The 19,568-nt window shown below is 47.7% G+C and overlaps 1 protein-coding gene across 11 annotated transcripts in view; it reads right to left on the bottom strand.

The window, feature by feature from the left end:
* The window catches only part of Trrap (transformation/transcription domain associated protein), a 102,888-nt gene that overhangs the window by 56,311 nt on the left and 27,009 nt on the right, over window positions 1-19,568 (bottom strand). For 7 of the 11 annotated variants that reach the window (XM_026789732.1, XM_026789737.1, XM_026789734.1 and 4 more), the window contains exons 19-34: window positions 18,788-18,953; window positions 17,996-18,252; window positions 15,295-15,495; window positions 14,070-14,221; window positions 12,147-12,346; window positions 9,885-10,102; window positions 9,583-9,780; window positions 8,599-8,859; window positions 8,056-8,217; window positions 6,807-6,903; window positions 6,104-6,225; window positions 5,686-5,856; window positions 4,590-4,658; window positions 1,967-2,020; window positions 1,818-1,838; window positions 226-345 (exon numbers count right to left, since the gene is read on the bottom strand). In XM_026789732.1, coding sequence (XP_026645533.1) covers window positions 226-345; window positions 1,818-1,838; window positions 1,967-2,020; window positions 4,590-4,658; window positions 5,686-5,856; window positions 6,104-6,225; window positions 6,807-6,903; window positions 8,056-8,217; window positions 8,599-8,859; window positions 9,583-9,780; window positions 9,885-10,102; window positions 12,147-12,346; window positions 14,070-14,221; window positions 15,295-15,495; window positions 17,996-18,252; window positions 18,788-18,953 — 2,469 coding nt within the window. The remainder of the gene's footprint in view (window positions 1-225; window positions 346-1,817; window positions 1,839-1,966; window positions 2,021-4,589; window positions 4,659-5,685; window positions 5,857-6,103; window positions 6,226-6,806; window positions 6,904-8,055; window positions 8,218-8,598; window positions 8,860-9,582; window positions 9,781-9,884; window positions 10,103-12,146; window positions 12,347-14,069; window positions 14,222-15,294; window positions 15,496-17,995; window positions 18,253-18,787; window positions 18,954-19,568) is intronic. The other 4 variants (XM_026789736.1, XM_026789738.1, XM_013354068.2 and 1 more) reach the window with 1 other exon arrangement.

Here is a 19,568-nt window from a genome sequence, read left to right as displayed (position 1 = left end):
AGGCTAGAGCTAAAGGCCAAGCAGTGTTTTAATTAATACAGTTTCTGTGTGATTATTTCGGGTGTAAGCTAGCCGGGTGGCTGGAACAAGGGGCCCCGCTCCATACAACAATATAGGATATAAAACTGTCAAGTGAATACATTTCAAAATAAATAAAAAACAAAAATACTACAAGCAATAGATGGAAGGAAATCAGAATCAATCCTTAGTCAGAATTAACCGTACCTCAATTAGCATGGCGCGCTCCGTCTTCATTACAACCTCTAGCAAAGGTTTGACCAGCGTTTGAGGTGCAGCTGGGATCAGATGGAAAAGGTTTATAATTGCTGAGCAAATCTTCATTTCCTAATAAAGGAAGCCAGAAACCATAAACAGGTTGATCAGTTCTGTGACTGGAGGAGAGTACTCGCTACAGACCCTACTACCGTCTAGCTACATTCACAAGGCTGGCCACCGAAGCAAAGAGTGAACACGGAAAAGCCACAACTTACCAGACCTGTTACATCACAGCTCTGTTTTGTCTTGAGGAAACTCACTGCCCTCGACCTTCAACTCATCTGTCTCTGGGGGACAGGGCTCAGTGTGCCTCGTGTGTTTACTATGCCTTTTGTTTTCAGAACACTGACAAGTGTCAGAGCCGACCCTTCTCAAGGAGGCATGGTGTGACAGTGCCATCCACTCATCACGTGGATTTCTAAGACATCATGTTCTGAGAGCACAGACTCTGACTGCACTGGCGCTGAGCATTTGTCGGCCAGGCTGGAGACAAAGCTGACAAATGGCCGTGCTGGGCCCCGTCCGTGTGGGGCCTCCTGAGCTCTGCTCTCTAGCACGTGCACACCATGTACCGGTCTGCTCTGAGGGTCAGCCCCACACCCCAAACTCAGGTCAGGTTTTCTTCTGCTGTGAAGGGATTTCTCCCTGGTCGCGGGGCAAGGGAAGAGCCCAGAACGCCACCATGTACCATGTGTGAGTTGTGTCTGGGGCTCTTAGGGATAAAATGGGGATGAGCCTGACGCCAGGATGAGATGGCGCTTAAACATCAAAGTAGGAACCAAGCTGCAAATAAATCGCTCAGGATCATCCCACTCCACTTCATATTTAAGTCTTTAAAGAGAGCATATTCTCTCCCGAAGTAACATTAAAGAATGGTAATTTATGCCACAGAATTTTTTTTTAAAAGTAGGAATATTGAAAAATTCTCCTTTGCTTTCTGTAAGACTGCAAGAAGGCATTATCATCCCCATTTTACAGAGGAGGGAAGCTTGGCTCGACTGTCCAAAGACACAGTGCTGTAACTGTATCAGTGTACGGGGGCATGCAAGAGAGCGTGTGTGCGTGTGTGCGTGTGTGCGTGTGTGTGTGTGTGTGTGTGAGACAGTTTCTATCTAGTCTGAGGGAACTGGTGAGCCGTCAGTGTGACAGACGGTGTAATCGTTCCCCAACTTGTAGCAGGCCTGGATATCCCATGAGGACTTTCTTCTCAGGAGGCTGCTGGAGGCTTGCACTTGTCATGGACGCTAGGACAGGGGAGTTTGTTTGGTTTTAGCTAGCACTGAGAGACTGAAATTCTGACACACAGAAAACACGAGAACTTAGGATCTGGCTTAAACGTCCTAATAGAGAACATGCTTGGCATCCGGACAAGTCACAGCAATGATACTACGACAGCTCCGCCACAGACAAGACAGTACAGGTCACCGCACTCAAGGGCACAAGGCACTCTGTCCACTACAGGATCACAACACAGCTAACAAAGTCACGGCAAAACCAAATGCGACAACAACCCCCGCCTGCAGCCACACTGCAGTTCTCACCTCTACCCCTTCCATGGCAGGCTGAACCAAAACAAAAGTCACAGCATGAAAACACGGGCAACCAAATGGGAAGGAGAAAAGAAAACGGAAAAATCAAAAGTGTTCTTCACATTGCAAGTCATAACTGACTTAGAGAAGGTTGCTCTCACCTCAAACTGACAGAATGGAGACAAGGAACACCTCCCGCACTCTGAAATGCTCTCCTGAGGATGGGGAGGAAAATCATCTTTTTCTATTGATGTCATAGACAGAGAAACTTCCCACATACTCCAAGACAGGCAGGGTTATTGGGGTAACAGGACAGTACAGGCACGATAATCAGAAAGCACACAGCAGTTATGCGCCCTCACACGTCAACAGCCCTCGGACAGGGTTCTACGCTGGGGCTCTTTCCTAAACCACAAGTTAAAATCATGGTTTCAGAATTCTTACACAAGGAGAAAAATGATAAGACTTTGTTGTATGCAAACGGGCTTTAAAAAGACTTTCTTCTCAAAGTGAATAATCCAGGATTTTATGTCAAGTGCTGAAAGAGTTATAAAAATAAGGATAAATTCTTTCCTAGCTCAGCAGGAGAGAAGCAGGCAGTGCAGCCTCATCTGTCAGGCATGTCTAAGACCCCAACCCATGAAGAACAGTTGGCCATTGGTGTAACCACCTCCACCCTGGTGTTTGTCAACTTGAGACAGCCTAGTGTCTCAACTGAGGGGCTGCCCACATCAGTCTGGCCTATGGGCATACCTGTGAGGAACTGCTTTGATTAACTGATATAGGAGTACCCAGCCCAGTGTGGGTGGTACCATGAGAACTAGTTTGGGAATAAGCCGGCAAGTTCTGTTCCTTCGTGGTTTCGGCTTCAATTTCCTGTCCTGACTTCCCTCAGTAATGGTCTGTAAGCTACAAATGGCAATAAATCCTTTTCTCCCTAACCTGGGTTTGGTCAGAGTATTTTATCATAGCAACAGAGAAAAAAACTAGAACATCCCCAGATACGGGTTGTGTGGTCAAGAGATCTCTGTAAGACCAGCACTGTGCATGTGTGCAGAGATGCCACACGTGGTCCTGTATAGGCTCAGTGTCAAAAAGATAAGGCCATCCAGACATGGAACCTGTCCAAAGCTCAATCCCCAGAAATCAAACTGCAGAGGAGCTTGTGTCTATCTTTCAATTGGCTATGCATATATTCAAATATGGCATCGCAACTAAGAGCTCGAGAGCTGAGCAGTGACCTGGTCTTGGGTGGAAATGATGAAGCCATGGTCATCCGCTTTGCCGTGAAATCCAATGCTGTGGCCTGAGCTTAGGAAACGGCCATCAATGCAGACTGCTCTGCCCTGCACAAGGAGAATGTCCCATGCAAGGGGACTGGCCTGCACCCCTGCCTTCTTAATCCACAGCTCCAAATAACATTCTATACAAGTTCACAGTATTGTTTTAAGTCAATAGAAGTCATTTACTTACATATTAGATTTCTGGCTTTTTTTTTTGTTCTTAAAACATTTCTTAGTACATTCGTTTATTGGAGGGCTGATACACCAGGGGACGTTGTGAACATCAGAAGACAATTTTCAGGTCGTCAGTCCTCTCCTTCCACCATGTGGGTGCCAGGGACTGAATTCAGATTGTCAGGCTTCGTGACTGGAGCCTTTAAGCAGCTAACCATCTCATGGGCCCTCTGAATTTTGGAGAGTTAATTTAGATGTTTACTCTAGAAGATCCAGTTTATTTTTTAAGGTCCGTGTGAGCATCTAAGGGACGAGATGGGAGGATAAGCAGCAGGCTGGCTGCACCCATCTCCAGGGCCCAGGCTCCATCCGCTCTCTCTGCTCTCCTACGTGACCTTATTTGACTTTTAAAACACAAGTAAGAAATCTTACAATGGGCCTTACAGCAAAGAAGTTTGAAATACTGATTGAGATCTGCTTAGCTGGCACCTTAGAAGCAATAGGAACAGGACACCAAAAAACACTTTGAATATAGGACGTTCAAAACAAATGATACAGTAAAGCCAAAAACCAAAAAAATTTCCAAGTTGGAATGAGGCAACACATCCAACAAGGAAGAACAAGGGACAAGAGCCATGACAAGTGGGGTTCTGGAATTAGGGATGCTACTATAAAATGTCCCACCAGGTATCACATTTAGAGAAAACACTGAAAATTAGCATATACAATTTTAGAATCAAAACAGCAAGAAATGAGCATTTTTAAGAGACAAGTGGCTTTCAGGACAGACATCAGATACTTAGGAAGACTTAGTTATATTAGTTTCCCCTAGAGACGATGTAAATTTGCTGTGTGTGCTAGTCATTTAATTTTTAATGACCAGCTGAGGTGTGAGGACTTTGTTCCTAGAAAATACCCATGCTGGCATTTACGGAATGCTTTATTAAGTCTCAACGAACTTCTTGGTTTTTATTGGGCAATTAATTAGACATCAGAAAGTGATGACCAACTACTGAGTGAAGGAAGCAAGGAAAACAAGAGCTGTGGAGCTGAACGACCTCTATGTAACAAACAGAAGTACACTGCTTAGAAGGGACTAGTAGAGTGGAGCCACACTGCGCACTTCTGGAATGCTGGTCTACAGAAAAGTCCCATTAAAGTGAGCAAAGGGGAAATTGTAAAGAAACATAACGGAGATTGTTCATCCACTAGGAGCAATAAAGCACACGGCACATCAACTGTAACCTACGCCTGGCGGGCATCACGGTTAACTGCCAACAGCAGCTGTGCAGCATGGACCCCTCCCAGAAACAAGCTAGCCACTCACATTTCCGTCACTCCTCTGGCCGCCTTTGTGTGTGATGACCACCACTTCCATCCACTTGCGCAGATGTTGCTGTTGAAAAGAGAAAAAAAAAGAAACCACCCTCAGACACAACTTCATGAGAAATCCTGCCCTTCAGCAGCAACCTGCAGTCACTTGATTTCCTTGTATTTAACAGCATCACAATCTCCCATTACAGAAACAGACTAATCACACAGCAAGAGGCGTGACAGGTGTGCCGTCTTGTTCTGCAAACAAAAGGCCAAGCTCCAGCAGGAGAGACCTGACCCAGGCAACACAGTTCCAGGCCTGGCACTTTCCAGTTGCCATCAGTTCTCAGGATCCTGTGCCGGACTGGGGGTGGAAGGAGAGGTGGACAGAGACTCCATGTGGGCCAGCGTGTCAAGGAGCCTGCTGTGTACAAGACAGTGCGAATTCATGAAAGTAGTGAGTGGAGGTTGGGGATGAGGGGCCCTCGTAGAGCTTGGATGTCTAATAAGAGACCGGAAGGAGAGGGTGTTCTAGGAAGGTGAGTGCCAAGGGCTCTGCCAGCTACTGTGGCTGAAGGGACCCCAGGGAGGAGGGCAATGTGGTAAACATGGATTCCTCTATCAGTGGCTGGAGAAAGGACTCTATTTGGGCATCTGCTAGTGAGTGAGGATTCGTGAGGCTCAGTGACACCGGGCAGAAGCCTCTGAGCAACCATAAGATAGAACGACGCACTAACGGGCAAAGATGTGGATGACTGAAAAGTGTGTGCTATGACAAATGCCAAACCCCTGGAGGACACACAGGCTGCCCTAAGGAGGGGGTGCCGGGCTGAGAGAGAAACTGAGTAGTTTTCCACTTTTTGGAATTTTTTTGTTTCAAGTTTTTTGAAACAGGGTCTCACAGTGTAATCCTGGTTAGCCTGGAACTCACTGTGTAGACCAGGTTGGCCTCAAGCTTACCGCAATCCACCTGTCTGTCTCCCGAGAGTGGGGAAACATAACGGAGCACACCACCATACCCAGCCACCTTCCGCATTTCAACAGTGTGAATGTTGTTCTTCTCATTTATTCAGTGCACTATGGAATAAATTTAAACCCATTTCGCTTACCATCATCTGATCACAAAACTTATCATTGAAGGAATTGGGGAAGAGCCGAGTAACAGAGGTCAGCCGATTCACGACATTCAGGGTCAAGCTCCGATAGTCTCCCAGCATCATCAGCAAAGGCCGCATGTGTGTATGAATCTGATCTACTTCTATGGTGGCACCTTCCAAAAACTAGTCAAAAAGGAAAGTTACCCAGAGAAACAGGTGGCAGACAAAGTAACAGAATGAACCAACTCCACAGGAAAGGTCAGTCTGCCCTTGGGAGAAGGGCATTAATTTCAGGCTTCCCAGGAAGTACTGACCGTCTAAAGCTCAGCCTTACTGTGTTTCAAGATTCAGTATGACATGGGCAGAGATGCTGCAGCTCCATGCATGCTGACCAGACAGGCCCAAGGACTGCAGGTGTGGTCACACTCACCTTCCGCATGCAGGCTTCTCCGGCCTCCTGCAGCTCACTGTTGGTGGAGTTGAGGGCTTTGAAGAGCGCAGCGATGATTTTCTCCCTGGACTGAGGAAGGTAATTGCAGGCAGCAAGGGCATCTTCAGAGAGAAAAACAGTTTTTATTATTCACCCAAGAAACAGCTCAGTAATTTCCTCCTCTGAAGGATCCTACCAGGCACAAACCATTAGCCCTCCCTCCTGTTAGCTGCAGAACAGAAAAGCTGGGTTTGGTGAAGCAGGCCTTTAATTCTGGCACTCAGAGGCTGGGCAGGTGATCTCTGAGTTCAAGGCCAGCCTGGTCTACTGAGCAAGTTCCAGGAAAGACAAACAGGGGCTACACTGAGAAACCCTGTCTCAGAACGAGCAGGGGGTGGGGTGGGGTGGGGTGGAGGAGCAGGGCGGGTTCTGAGGCTGAGAGAAATGGCACTATGTGGTGAGTATGACAGTTCTCTTAAACTAGAACATCTGATTTAGGAAATTCACAGAATAAGGGTTTAATGCAGAACAAAAGCCCATTTATTAAAGACAACACGACTTAAATCCTAACTATGTTGGTACAACTTGACCAACACAATTTCTGACTCTCTTTAGAAGAGCATTGAGGACTGACATTTTAGACTGACTATGCCGGAGGACCAGCCTATGCTTGGCAGCTGGATTCTCACTGGCATGCACTTACTTAATGCTGCAATCCGTAAAGGCACCAGGGACGGCAGGCTTTTGTAACAGGGCAGCTTCGTCAGAGCCGAATCCTCGGCCTCACACAAATTCAGCAGCTGACAGAGAAAAAAAGAAGCTTTCAGTTCACCCCACTTCTCCCGGGGAACGGGAAGATTACAAGCTGCACTCAACATCAATTTGTCACACACACTGAAAAAATTCATCCAGAAACAACTCAAAGCCTAAAGAATTTCAACAACCAACAGAGGCCCTGCTTCCTTACCCCAAAGTCAAACTCAGTTAAAGCCACCTGGGTCACACCTGATTGGCTGCGGTGTCACCAGTTTCCTGTCAATCCTACAACAGCTAGCGCTTTCCCAGGACAGACAGACAGGCCACAGGCCATAGTGCCACAGTCCTTATGATGATTTGCTTTAGTTCTCAAACTGGGAAGAGTCTCAGTAGGGCAGGCCTGTAGGAACTGCCTGATAGCCTGATCAAGGCAGCACCAGCTCCTGGGTGCACGCCTTTCTCTCTGCTGACTGTGGGGTGACATGACTGTCCTAAGTTCCTGTCTGGAGCTCCTAGCAGTGACAGACCACAACCACAACTATGAGCTAAAAACGCCCTTTTCTCCCTATACTGTCCTTTGCCAGTGTTGTTTTTATTACCACAACAGTACAGGAAAGGATATAGGGGCACACCAATGGTCACTGGGAAGCCCACAAGCTCTAAATCCAGACTCGGTGGCACACAGGCACCTAAATGTCTAGCATCTAAAACACCATGTGCCTTTCCTATTGCTATTTCCCCCTTCTCCCTATGCATGTCTTAGAGAACTGGCTTTCAAGCTTTACCATTTCTTTTAAAGGTTTACTTTATTTTTACTTTTTTATGTGTATGCGTGTTTGCCTGAATGTATGCATGTGCATCACGTGTGCCTGGTACCCGAGGAGGCTAGAATAGCGTTGTATTCTCTGCAGGTGGCGTTTCAGACAGTTGTGAGCTGCCATGTGGTGCATGTGCACACATACAGATAGTAAGTCATATATTCAAAATCAAGTTGGAATGTAACCTGTAGATGCTAATCCAGAGCCAGGCAACACTGGATACCATGTTTCCTTGGATCCCAGGAGCAACACACCTGCTGCAAGTGCCGTGCCAGGCTACAGCCGGGTGTCTCTGCAGCTGCCCAAGCCTTTTCTGGAAGCTGCCTGAGCTCGAGCACAGGCTGGCGGTCAGTCATCAGCCTCACTCTCACACCATACCTCTGTGTAGAACACCTTGTGCTCCACTACATTGAGATCCATTGTGAAGAGCCGAGGCTGCAGCGTGGTACAAAATGTGTTGCCCTCCATCAGGCCGATCTGTGCATTGGCAGGCTGGTGACGCAACAGGTGCTTCTTCGGTGGGACCATGTCCTGAAGGACCTGGAAAAAACCAAGCAGGGTGCCACTCGTCAGATGCCCTTCAAAAAGAAAAGACCTCTCACCTTCATATTCCACAGTAGCCAAGTTGAAAACTGACAAGAAGTCATTACAGAGGCCTAAACTTTCATTAGGCGGAGGACATATCACGCTTGTATTACAGTGTAGACCGTGTCAGATTCGTTTTGCTCCTCACATTTGAGTGACCTCACAAAAACAACAGTCCCACGTGTGAATACACACCCAGAAAACCAGCCTTCTTTCTGTTCTTACTAACAACTGTGGACATATACAGCTATCTGCGCATCGGAGAATCATGGGCCGAGTGGTTCTTGTAGCTCAGATGTGAAGCAGAGACCCCTGCTGCCCGTGTCAGAAACTTACCTCTTTATGTGGCTCCATAATCACTGTCACACTTTTCCCAGTGACCTGGGCCAGGACCTGCAGCGAATGCATGGCTTGCTTCCTCACAGTTGAGTTTGGAGAGGTGACTTCACGAACTAAATCGTGGGTTACATGGTGAAAAGATTTCTCCTGAGCCACTACAATTTCTTCGGCTCTCTCCTCGTCTTTTAGAGGTGTTGCGCACCTCATCAGGAGCTGCTCCAGGGTGGTCTTCGCCATGGCGACTGCTCCATTGGAAACCTGGAGGTGGAAGAGGCCTTAGAAGGAAAGCAGGGTAATGCTACTCCCCAGACTCCCAGGTCTCCAGACACTGGGGAGGAAGGAGCTCATGGCCACTGTGCCACCATCAAGGAGAAAGACAGCTACATAGCATCCATTTGGACCAATGGGGTCAAAATTACCTCATTCTAGGTCCTTCTTGTTTATCCTTCAGAAAAGGACACTACACATGACCTTGCATTAAACAGAGATCCTGGCAAGCCCACCAGATTCTTTAAGGATAAGTCAGATCTGCACATGGGCTCAGATGACATGCCTGGGCCTGGCAATATGGCTCAGAGGGTAAAGGAGAGCTTGCTGCCCACCCTGACCACTCCAGTTTAATCCCCACTTGGTAGAGAACTAACTCCCACAAGCTGCTCTCTGCCCTCCACACTCATGTTGTGGCATGAATAAAGGATGTCATCAAAAACTAACAAACAAGAAAGACAATGTCACACCTGTGGGGACTTTGCTGTACCCAGAAAGCAGCATTCCCTGCAGATCCACCCTGAACCAAGGTAACAGGGAAGGTACCCGGAGATTAACATATGAGTTAGGAGCTGTCCCTCTATTAAAGATGCTATAATAAAACCAAGCAAAGTCTTATAGCTGGGAAGAGTGTCTAAGAGCAAGGACTCTGCAGGCAGATCAGCTCTTTGTGAGTAGTACCATTTCTGAGCCTCAGGGCTACCCACAACCTACCTCTCCAGTCAGGTCCATCATAACAAAGAGCAAAGCTTTGAGGAATGTCTGCTGGTTTTGAAGAACCCACGTGAGTGGAAGCCGCTCCATGAGAAACTTAATGGACACCACACCTCCCAGCTTCGCATACCAGGCCTGCTCATAGCAGCAAGCGCACAAGCGCTCCACGATGTACGAGAAGAGGGGCAGTTGGCATGCCTGGAGAGAAACAAGCCAAGAATAAGGCGGTGCCACCATCCTGAAGCCAATAACTTCTAGAAAAGTACCTTCAAACTCAGAGGACACTGTCCAGGAGCCCTTACCCTCTCCTTGGAGCCCAGGATGATGCTGGCCACATCGAATATCACAGCCAAGGCCACCTCCCCAATTTTGCACAGCTCCTTCTCTTCATAAGCCATACAGATAGCTATCGCATCAATAAGGACCAAGGGATCCATTCCTTTGGACCCATTCTCTTCACTGTGGAACATGGCTGTGCTGGGCTGGCTGCCCACCTGGTAGCAAGGTAGCAAGAAAGGACCTGGAAAGAGAGGAATCAGGTACACAACAAAGCAGAGGTCATTCATGGAGACATGTATGACCTCCAATTACAAATCAGCTTCATTTTCCCATAGGGTTAGGGACTCACTGAAGCCAGCACTGGTATTCTAATTACATTTTATTGCTCTGCACATGTGGAGACTATAAGTAGGCATGCACGTACCATGGTCCGCATGCCATGGTCCACACACAGAGGTCAGAGGACCAAGGCAAGGGCTGGCTCTTTCTTCTACTGTGTGGATTCTAAGGATGAACTCAAGCACCCTTACTGGCTGAGCCATCTCACCAGCCCTGTTGAATTAGTACTTCAAACCAACCTCCAGTAAACTACAAATATTTGAAAATCAAGTAGTTTAATTCACATTAAGTCCATTTTTCTGACTGTTTCCAACAACATATTGTACACTGTTCAATAACTTTGGTCAAAATTCGAAAATGAGACTGGCACAGAGCTAATTTAGGAGCACGTTTGCCCAGCACTCACAGAGCCCTAGTGTTTAGAAACCAGACTTGCTGATGCACATCTGTGTTCCCAGGACTCTAGGAAACTCCAAGTTCCACTCAGCTAATGCTGGGGCTCGGCTGTCTAAAAGGAGAAAGTGTGGGGCAGCTAGAGGGCCGTGCAGGTAAGAGCACTGGCCACACAAGCCAATCGACTGAATGCAACCTCCAGGGCTCAGGGGAAAGACAGGACCGACCCCAGGAAACTATTCCCTTGACTTCTATAAGCTCACTATGGCATAAATGCTTGCACTCAAACACAAATACACACAGCAGTAGTAAGTGTTTAGATGCTCAAAGATGAGCTTTTTAAAATACCATTGATCAGCCAGAGCCTGGGAATATGGGTCTTGAGTCAGCCATTCCAGACAGTAACAAAAATACCAGTGACAGCTATACCCTAAACACCTGTGGTCACAGAACAATTTGAAAGCTATGTCTCTTGGGTCTCCAGCCCGAGACCATACAGAAATTATCAAGATTAACTTTAAAGACGTTACCACAAAGAAACACTGTGAAACAACTGGTGTTTAGTTGTACAGTTCTGACTCTGCCAGCCAGGAAAATAGAGGGGTCAGAGTTCAGCAGTGTCACTGGAGATCACAAGGCTCTAGGGTTCTGAGGGGAAACAGGCACTACTCAAGTGTGCTCTACAGCTATTACTGCTTATGGAAAGAAATACAGAAATCTTAGGGTATTCCTGGGTGGTGGTGACGCACGCCTTTAATCCCAGCACTTGGGAGGCAGAGACAGTTGGATCTCTGTGAGTTTAAGGCCAGCCTGGTCTACAAGAGTTAGTTCCAGGACAGGCCCCAAAGCTACAGAGAAACCCTGTTTTTTGGTTTTTGTTTTAAAAAAAAAATAAAATAAAAATCTGAGGGTACGCTTTCAGAGACTTAGTGGCAGCTGCTGGGCCACAGACATTTCTACTGTGTTTTGTGGAAGCACAGTTTGCAAAATGTGAACACATACAAGCAGTCCTGCCTACACTGTGAGCTCCAGAGAGCCGCCATAGCAGAGGACCGGGGAACCAGCATAGTGTGGGAACAGCCAGGGCAAACACAAGCACTGCAAAGGGGGCGTAAGGAGCTGGCTTGGGGACGTGAGTGACAAGGGGCAGAGACTGACCTTAGACAACACCACTAGAGGGTGGACGATCAGAAACCATCTTGTTTTAATGTGAATTACATGTACTTCTGTGTGTGCACGCGTGGGTACCAGGGCATGCACGTGGGAGCCCGCATGTAGAAATCGGAGGACAGCCTGTATGAGTCAGTTATCTCCTACCACCACTGGGCTACCTCACTAGCCCATTTTTGTTTTACCCACCGTTTGTCCAATACACCCAGATGTACTTCACACAAAAATGCAAAGAGCCTGAAACTTAAGTTGGATAAAACTTGGTGCACAGTGCTCCCCACTGAGATACCAATTTATTAATGAAGGCCATGAGAAAAAAAGCCCCTACTTTGCTCACACCACAGCTTGACCTGATGGCCTTGGTTCCCAAGCCGCCAACTCACCACACTGCTGAGCCACGGCTACCATGGTGTAGTGGCGGATCAAGCTGGCTACGAAGGGCAGGGCACTGGGTCGCAAGTCTTTGATGACTGCTGACATGAACGCCCCTGTCAGAGCCTGTTCAAACGTCTTCCGGGCTGGAGTGTCCTGGGCTTTGTAGCGGTGTGATATGATGACATTGGGAATGGTCTTTTCTGTAAAGCTGAAAGACAGAATTCCATCCATCACCACACCCAGTGTCATGAGCTCCCCTCTGCTCCAACTTCAGCAGTATTTGGTACCACATATGGACTTTATTTTCAACATTTCTGGTCAGTGTTTAGAGAGACAGCAAATTATATTCTACTTAACATATATCCCAAGCACAGATTTGGAACTAAATTATGAAATAGTGGCAGTCAGTACTCTGTCATTATTTTCTACTTTACATGTTAAGGCTGCTGTGATGGCAAAAGCACTGGCCACTTTTTAAAAAACAGTTTTGCTTTCATGTGTTTTGCCTCTGTGTATCTATGTGCATCATGTAGCTGCTGGCTTTCCATGTATTTCAGAGGGGGGCAGGGGATCACCTAGAACTGAAGACATAAAAAGACTGTTGACCCATCGTGTAGGTTTCAGAGTCTGAACCCAGATCTGCATAAAGAGCAGCAAGCGTTCTGAAACACTGAGTCATCGTTTCTGCAAGGGATCTGAGTTCAAGTCCCAGCATCCACTCAGCAGATTATAACCATCCAAAAACTTTACAGGAATCTGATGGTTCTGGCCTGAGGGCAGCAGGCATGCCCATGGTACCCATATATGCAAACACACATATGCACAAAATAAAAATAAATCTTTTTATTTTCTTCAAGACAGGGTTTCTCTGTAGCTTTGGGGCCTGTCCTGGAACTAGCTCTTGTAGACCAGGCTGGCCTCGAACTCACAGAGATCCGCCTGCCTCTGCCTCCCGAGTGCTGGGACTAAAGGCATGAGCCACTACTGCCCAACAAATCTTTTTAAAAAGAGAATAAAGGGCCGGGCGGTGGTGGCGCACGCCTTTAATCCCAGCACTTGGGAGGCAGAGGCAGGCGGATCTCTGTGAGTTCGAGGCCAGCCTGGTCTACAAGAGCTAGTTCCAGGACAGGAACCAAAAGCTACGGAGAAACCCTGTCTCGAAAATCAAAAAAAAAAAAAAAAAAAAAAAAAAAAGAGAGAGAATAAAGGTTGTTTTTCCCTGTTGCTACAGCAGTGCGTACTTCAGGAGCAGCCGCTTCAGTCACCAGTGGGAAGGCACTGCTACTATGGGTGTAATGGCAGGTACTGTCACCTCCAGAGGTCCTGAAGACAGCCCTCATTCTTTCCCAGAGCCTTAACCTCCAGACCCATCTTCGTGTGCTTTCCTCCAACTGTGATGAGCCCGTGTATGCTAAATTCGGGAGGCTCTTTGTGCTGGTTAGAACAGGAAAACAGGATGAGAGGTTTCTGTAAAGCTGATCAAAAGAGAGACCCTACAAGTGGCTGCCTGCAGCGGTACAGTGCTAATGATGGCAAAGGCCTCAGGGCAAGATGCCACATAAGAGTAGAGTGAAGAAATTTTAAAATCTGGGGCTAAAAAAAAATGTGGGGCTGGAAGGATGGCTCAGTGGCTAAGAATGTTTGTTGTTCAAGCCACAAGGACCTCTTAGTTCTAATCTCTAGAACCCATATAAAAAGCCAATTACGGACCCACATGTGCTTATAACAGCAGCACTATGGGAAGAGGGGTGGCACAGGAGATTACTGGGGCTCGCCAATTGCCAGCCTAAACACTGAAGTCCTCCAGTCTCCCTGCACAGACAGCCGTCACCTGCTGCCCTGACCACCTAAAGGGACCCAATCTTAACAAGCTCCCAGAGAGTCACATCTGTCCCTCACTTCTGCAGGAAACTGCTGGCCCGAGCACGTACTTGGGGTGTGCCAGCAGCTGGTAGAGCGCATGCTTGTTGTCCTCCAGGCTCATCATGGCCACCAAGAAGCACCTGATAACCTCCCAAGCCTGCCTCCGGTAGTAGGGCTCTGTGTTGGCACTTTTCAGGCAGTCCAGGGCGGTCTCGATGGCCTACGACAAAAAGCACAGAATAGATAGTGTGCACTGTTGCTGTCTTCTGGGGAGAGCCAAGCAGGACAACAGTTAACCAGGCAACCACAAGCAAGAGTCCTGAAAACAGAGACAGTAAAGAAATCTGCATGGCTGCAGATAAATTGCAATGGTGCACAGTGACTTCAGCTGTAATAGTTCACTTTCAAGCGGGTGTCCATGTGTGCATCTGTCTACTGCCATGTATATGTTGGGTACAGGTGTCCAGAGGTCACGGTGACTGATCCTTTAGAGCTAGAGTTATGGGCAGCACCACGGATGCTGGGGCCTGAGACCGCAGTCTCAGCAGGAGTAGCAAATGCTCCTAACTGCTCAGTCAGCTCTCTAGCCCAATTTGCTGCTTTAACGACCATCGGGAGACAAGTTGTCAAAAAGCTCTGGAGGGTCCGGTGAGGCAGGCTGTCATCTCACACCCCCAGCTGGATCTGAAGCTCATGAGTTTTTGGCAGTACACATGCTTGCCTGCCCTAAGGGTAGAACCTGAAAGATGGCTTTTTTATGCTTTTACTTCTCTTTAAAGAGAAGGCTATTCATCCACCAGCTCCCTGCAGACCACACGTCTGCATGCAGACATATGAGAACACAGAGAAAGAGATAGCGACAGAGAAACACAGAGGTACAGTTTTAAACTAACTCATTTCCGAAGAGTCAGGAAGGAAAACAAGGAGGGTTAGGATAAAAACACAGGAGAAAACTGGACCCTGGTATACCAAGGGTGACAGACAATTAAAGATCTACTTGAGTTTTCAATGGCCCTGGAAATAAGGCCCAGCAAAATTCTAAGAGATCAGGAGCTCAGGTTGAGTTGGTCACTGGGAAGAATTCTATCCACACAAAGATCCTGTGTAACATTCCACCAGCCCACGAGCATTATGCAAGTCGCCAAGCAAACCACCATGTAAATTCCCGGGCTGAGTGAGAGTCCCTTCCTTCATCATATGCTCATGCATGTAGTATTGTATATTGAGACCAGTCTTCTCAGAGCAATACTTGCTGAGGTATCTCATTGGTGCCTCCCCACTTCCCCACTTTACCTTCTCCATGGGAAGCTGGAGAGAGGCTTTGCAATCAGAGAACTCCACAGTAATGCTGGGGCCTTGAACTTCAGTCACAACATAGTGCAGCTTCTGAGACTCCTTCAACATCTTCCTGTTGCTGCCGCCAAACTTCCCAAGCACACGGTAGGCTACGTGGGAGATGCTGTCTGCAGGGTTGCGCAGCGTGCGCCACAAAGCCTAAAACATGAACGGACTTTCATTGAAAGCTTGGCCAGGCAGCAAGTGCAGAGTTTATGACCACAACTCTAAATGGTAGATGTGAGGACTCTTCCTCCTGCCTCCGTCCCCTTCCTGGGGAAAAGTCAATGTTTATACAGTCTTCCTTGTTTTCCTCCAGGAAGTCCTGTGTCTTTACTAAACAAACAAATAAACATAATATTTTGGTACTCTTTTATACAAAAGATGACACAGTATAAAAAAGCAAAGGGTTGGGGCTTGAGAGATGGCTTAATGGTTAAAAGCACTGACTGCTCTTTTAGAGAACCTAGGTTCAGACCTCAGGCCCCACATGCTGGCTCACTGCTCTCTGTGACCCCGTCCCTCCGCAGGCACTGCACAAATGTAATGGAAATATACATAAGGAAGCACTCAGACACATAAAGCATGTGACTCTTTAAAATAAAAGGCTCGAGAGCCAGTGAAAAGACACAAATCTCAGGCATGAAGAACTTACTGAACATTCTTGTCCTGTGGTTTTTTTCTTCTACTTAGAAACATGATAAATAAGTAATTCCATTAAAGGGGTCCCTAAGAGTCAGGAAACTAAAACAGAACACAGCCACAAGGGCAGAGCTATGTCCTTGAATATATATAAACTTGACCGCACCTCTCCTGCTCAGTAAGCCTTGGCAAAGGACAGGGAGGTCGCATGTAGTTGGTTTAGTTTCTGCCAAAATGCTTATGTAGACCTTGTCACAGTCCCAGAGTGGCCCTCCCTCCACATCCAGGCCATCTTTAGAACCCTATGTTAGGGTTTTAACACAACCAATAAAATAATGGTAACATGAGCTGGGTGTGTTGGCGCGTGCCTTTAATGCCAGCACTTGGGAAGCAGAGGTAGGTGGATCTCTTAAGTTTAAGGCCAGTCTGGTCTACAGAGTGAGTTCCCAGGACAATGAAAGCAGTTATGCAGAGAAACCTTGTCTCGGAAAACAAAACCAAACAAAAACCACAACAACATTAGCACATTAGAGACAAATAAGCGAAGACTGCATAAAAGCCCACTTGGCTCAGCACTCCTGTAAGCCAAACCTTTGTTCATGATAGCATCTGAAGCAGGACTGCGGGGTTAATTAAGCTCTGGTGTGCTCTGTACGGCACACACCTGGACGGCCTGCTGCAGAACACTGCATACATGTGCTCATACATCCCCTAGTCCATGAGTTACCCACATCTCAGAATGACTGCTATCCTTGTTTTAAGTCTACTTCCTTAACTTCTATCACAATACTCAATGTGAGAAACCAGCAATATTCAAGCTTGACATGAAATCTTGGTATATTTCCTTCTATCAAGCAAAATCCATTTCTCTCATGCTCTTGCAAGTCAAACCACTGAGGGTAGCCTGTAAGGTCCCTCTGCCTCGGGGCGGGGGGGGGAAGGGGGGAATTCTGCTTCTTAGCCAGGTGAGGGTACCCCCAAGACTCAGAGGATGGATCAGGAGAGACTATAGTACCACTTGTCTTGGGGGTTACTAGACCCCCCAAAACTAAAAGTGACCTTTAAGCTTATATGTGAGGGTTCTCGTGGTTAAGCAAACTGAGGCCCAACACTACCTCAGTCCCAGCAGACACTCTTGCTTCCCGTTTCCTGGCCACCCATACACACTCAGGTCAGGACGAGCTCTGCTTTCCAGAACCGACAGCACAGCTCTCAGGGCCGGCTCTGCAGTCCTCCCATGACAAGTGGGCCCCATGCCAGCATCTGCCGGTGTAGAGAGACCAAGAGATAATCTCAGAACTAACACCAGGGCAGGTGTTAATCTTGCCTCCAAGTCCATGGTGCGGTCCCTCCAATCCAGCATGTCTAGAGGTCCCTGTGTTCAGGAGGTGCTGAGTCTCCACCATGGAGGGCTAGCTGGGACCCCACACTAGGAGGCAGGCATAGAGAGTCCCCCTGCCACCAGTGACTACCAATCCCATCAGAATCACAGCACAAACAAAGTGAAAAATGAGGATACTTAACCCCTGATTGGGGTTGGGTGTTGAGACAGGGTTTCTCTGTGCAGCTCTGGCTGTCCTGAACCTCACTCTGTTGACCAGACTGACTTCAAACTCAAGAGATTGGCCTGTCTCTGCCTCCCGAGTGCTAGTACCCACAACTGCCCAGAAAACCCCGATTTCTAATAAACAAAACAGCCTTGTAGTATCTGTTCTTTTTCTTCTGGGCTGAGGTGGGGCACCCATCAGCTTCCCTGCAGTTCCCTCATTTTACATGAACCTGAAAGTCTGTGCGGATTCTGGCAGGTTCTTTCTGGGAGCAGCAGCAGTCATACAGCACCCACACCTTCTGCCTTCACACTGGCTTATGGAGACCACACCAGCAATAACCCTTGGGCAGTACATCCAAGGAACTGCAAACAGGCATCACTCTGCCTGAGTGAGTCCAATGACTCCTTCAGACTGGAGGCCTGAAGAGCTGATGCCCCCTGCTGGTGCAGAGGTGGAAGAGCACTTACCTGCATGAGCTCTGCCCGCACAGGTTGAATGTGGTCATAGAGGAAATCCGGTTGCAGGTTGTCTACACACAACTCCAAGGTCCTCAGTCCTTGGCTGACCAACGTCTGAGACCCATTGAGGGCAGACACCAAGGGATCCATCAACATGGGCAGATAGGGCAGCAGAGAGCTCAGCCGCACCGGCACTGTGAGACACAGCTCCACAAAGAGGTCCTTCATGTGTTGCTTATGCAGGCCACTCTGCAACATGTTCAGGCCTGGAAAGAGGTTGGAGGGGCTTGTTACTTCCCTAACACATGCAATATCAGCTGTACAAAGTCACAAGTCACTGTTAAACCTGTTAACTGCATCCATGGCCCCTTTCACTGTGGCAGCCGAGGCTGTGGGTAGTTCCTGTAGGTCATCCAATGTTTTTATAAACATCCTATTACACTTTTGTAATGTGTCTAGGCAAAGAGAAAAGAACCAGGCCTGACAACAGGAGGAAATCAGCCTAAGGAGGACTAAGAAAGACCAGGGTAAGGCTGGACACGTGGCTGAGCAGGAACAAGGGCCACTCAAGGCATACTATGAAAAATTCAGTATTTTACACTCCACACCATTTGTACAGAGTAACACTGCAAAAATAATGTTCACATGACAAGTCCTATGTGGTTTGACTGTAGAAACTAATGAAGCTAGTTTTTAAATGGGGTGAGCTGCCCACCTCCCACCCACCTCCCATGAGCTGTGCCTGTTTTAGCCCAGCATTAGTCAGTCAGAAGGTTGCACACATTGAGACACTGCACTCACCTTGGAGGAGGTTTGGGAGGAGAGGCAGAAACTCCTGATACAGGAGGTCATGGCTGCCACCTCCTATGGAGCGGAAGAGGGCACGGAGCAGGAGGAAGTAGTTGTAGGGCTCCTTGGCGGTCTGCGCCAGCTCCATGGAGCTGTTCACGATCTTGTGCAGGTGAGGCTGTGCAGAGAGAAGGCAGACGGGTGAGCACCAGTGAGGAGTTTCCACGCCCTCCAGACGAGAGCTCACACACCACTGCCATCAGCAGCATGAAAAGGTTATTTCAAATGAACAAAAGGACAGCACGACCAGAGTGGTTTTGGCCATCTAGCTATGAAAGATCTACTTAGGTTCCCAGATACAGTTACCTGAGAATAGAATTTTTTTTAGGCTGTTGAGATGGGGCCTCATGTAGCCCAGGCTGGCCTCAATTGTGCTAAGTAGCTGAAGCTGCCTTCATCCTACCGCCTCTACCTCCCAAGTGGTAGAACTACATACTAGTCCGTGATTCTGGATATTCTACTGTCACCTGGCAGAGAAATCAAGCTTTCCACAGGAACACCTAAACTGCTGTTGGCATGTGGACCTTATCTGTGTCACACCAAACTTAAAGAGTGTTTTACACATGTAAAAATGGAGTTACTATAATTTCTGTTCAAAAGTGGAAACAATAAAAGCCCCAGGACCGTGGTAGCTCTCAGAGGAAAGTGCACAGTACCTTCAGCACCCCAGTGTCCCTAGAGCGAGGCACACAGTACCTTCAGCACCCCAGTGTCCCTAGAGCGAGGCACACAG

The sequence above is a fragment of the Microtus ochrogaster genome, unplaced genomic scaffold, assembly GCF_000317375.1.
Source record: "Microtus ochrogaster isolate Prairie Vole_2 unplaced genomic scaffold, MicOch1.0 UNK27, whole genome shotgun sequence".
Taxonomy (NCBI): Eukaryota; Metazoa; Chordata; class Mammalia; order Rodentia; family Cricetidae; genus Microtus; species Microtus ochrogaster.
The sequence above is the reverse complement of the archived record's forward strand: the minus strand, read 5'-3'. Positions and strand labels throughout refer to the sequence as shown.